This window comes from Macadamia integrifolia, chromosome 6 (assembly GCF_013358625.1).
Source record: "Macadamia integrifolia cultivar HAES 741 chromosome 6, SCU_Mint_v3, whole genome shotgun sequence".
Taxonomy (NCBI): domain Eukaryota; kingdom Viridiplantae; phylum Streptophyta; class Magnoliopsida; order Proteales; family Proteaceae; genus Macadamia; species Macadamia integrifolia.
Window position 1 is genome coordinate 11,635,195 of NC_056562.1, and position 2,112 is coordinate 11,637,306.

The 2,112-nt window shown below is 46.8% G+C and overlaps 1 protein-coding gene across 1 annotated transcript; it reads left to right on the plus strand.

The window, feature by feature from the left end:
- The first annotated feature begins 921 nt into the window (after positions 1-921).
- On the plus strand, positions 922-2,112 carry LOC122082066 (uncharacterized mitochondrial protein AtMg00810-like). Its single transcript, XM_042649561.1, has 2 exons — positions 922-1,316; positions 1,425-2,112. Exons 1-2 carry the CDS (start codon positions 922-924, stop codon positions 2,110-2,112), a joined length of 1,083 nt encoding a protein of 360 aa, XP_042505495.1.

Here is a 2,112-nt window from a genome sequence, read left to right on the forward strand (position 1 = left end):
TTGAACATCACTTTGATTGTAAATTAAAATCTATTCAAACTGATTGGGGAGGAGAATATGGCTCTCTCCCCAAATATTTTGCTCCCCTTGGCATTGCTCATCAGCTGTCTTGCCCTCACACCCATGAGCAATAGGTTGCAGTCGAACACCGCCATTGGCATGTTGTTGAAATCAGCTTATCCCTCCTTGCTCATGGGTCTGTACCTTCCCAATATTGGCATTTTGCCTTTGAAACAATGGTTTTCCTTATCAATTGAATGCCCTCTAAGGTCCCTTAGAACACCTCTCCATTTCACCTCATCCATAAAAAACTACTGGACTATTTTCTCCGTGTTTTTGGCTGTCTAAGCTTCCTGTATCTTCACCCCTACAGATCTCACAAAATGGAATTTAGATCCACACCATGTGTCTTCTTGGGTTGCAATACAAATTCTTGGATACCAATACCAATCACCTATACATTGCTTGTCATGTTCAATTCAACGAGAATCATTACCCATTTGCCACCGGTGCCTCCCCCAGTACCTTACCCTCACCAACCCCATCAATCCCATGGGCAGCTCTGCCTACATACTTGCCACCACCATCACCATAGCCTCCAACAACCCCACCACCACAACCCACACCTCAACCCTCTCTCCACCGTTCCTGCCACCTACAAAACCATCACCTACATCGACCTCACCACCTTCCCCATGCCGTACCCACTCCTTCTCTAACCTGTACGGCTAGCATCCCACCTCTTCCCCTCCACCTAGTGGTCTTCAACTCCTGACCATGCCCCCCACTACCCACCAACCCTCCACTCGCCTTCATCCCAGTCGCCTTTGCCCACGCCCCACAGTCCTCACCACCACCACCCCTTTCATAGAGCCCACGTGCTACACCCAGGCATCCAAATATCCTAAATGGCACACAACTATGGTAGATGAGTTTACAGCCCTCCTTTGCAATGGCACTTGGTCTCTTGTACCTTGGTCTCCTTCCATGAATCTTGTTTGGTGTAAATGGGTTTATCGGATTAAGAGGAGGAAGGCTGATGGCTCCATCGAGCACTATAATGTGCAACTTGTTGCAAAAGGTTTCCATCAACATCTTGGTTTGGACTACACTGATACTTTCAGCTTTTTTGTCAAGCCAACGATGATTCGGGTTGTCCTTGCTCTTGCTACCCCCCACAGCTGGCCTATCTGGAAACTTGATGTTCACAGTGCTTTCCTCCATGGCAAGCTCACCGAGAAGGTTTTTGTAGTCCAACCACGGGGTTTTGAGGACCTTAATCGACCTGAGGCTGTTTGTCACCTCCACCACTCATTGTATCACCTTAAGCAAGCACCTTAGAATTGATTTTCATGCCTCTCACAGTTCCTGGTTCGCCTTGTTTATATGGCCTCTAAAACGGATCCCTCATTATTCATCCACAGGTCAGGCTCCCATATTACCTTTATATTGATCTATGTTGATGATGTCCTCGTTACAGGTAGCTCTTCAGCCATTATTCCTTGGCTTTTTCAGAAGCTTGCTACTAAGTTCTCCATTAAAGACCTTGGTCCTCTCCATTTCTTTCTTGGCATTGAGGCAATTCATCAAATGGGTGGTCTGTTACTCTCTCAGTCTCGTTATATTGGGGATCTTCTACACCAAGTAGGTATGGTGGATTGTAAACTAGTGAAAACAATAATGGCCATCACTATGAAACCCTCTACTAATGGGGGTGTACCCATGGTCAATCCAACCCAATATCGCTCCATTGTTTGGGCCTTAAAGTATGTCACCCTCACTAGCCCTAATGTCAGCTTTGCCGTCAATAAGGCGTGCCAGTTCATACATGCGCCCTCCAAAGATAACTGGAAACTGGTAAAGCGCATCCTACGCATCCTCAAGTACACCCGTGCCCATGGTCTGCTCATTGAGCGCAGCCCCAAACTCTTGCTCCAAGCTTTTACTGAAGCTGATTGGGTAGGCAATGGTGATGAAAGACGGTCCACAAGTGGTTATTCTATGTGCCTTGGTCCTAACTTCATTTCTTGGATCTCTTGCAAACAGAAAACAGTGACTCATTCATCTACCGAATCAGAATACAAGGCTATGGCTGAGCTGCCGCAGAATTGA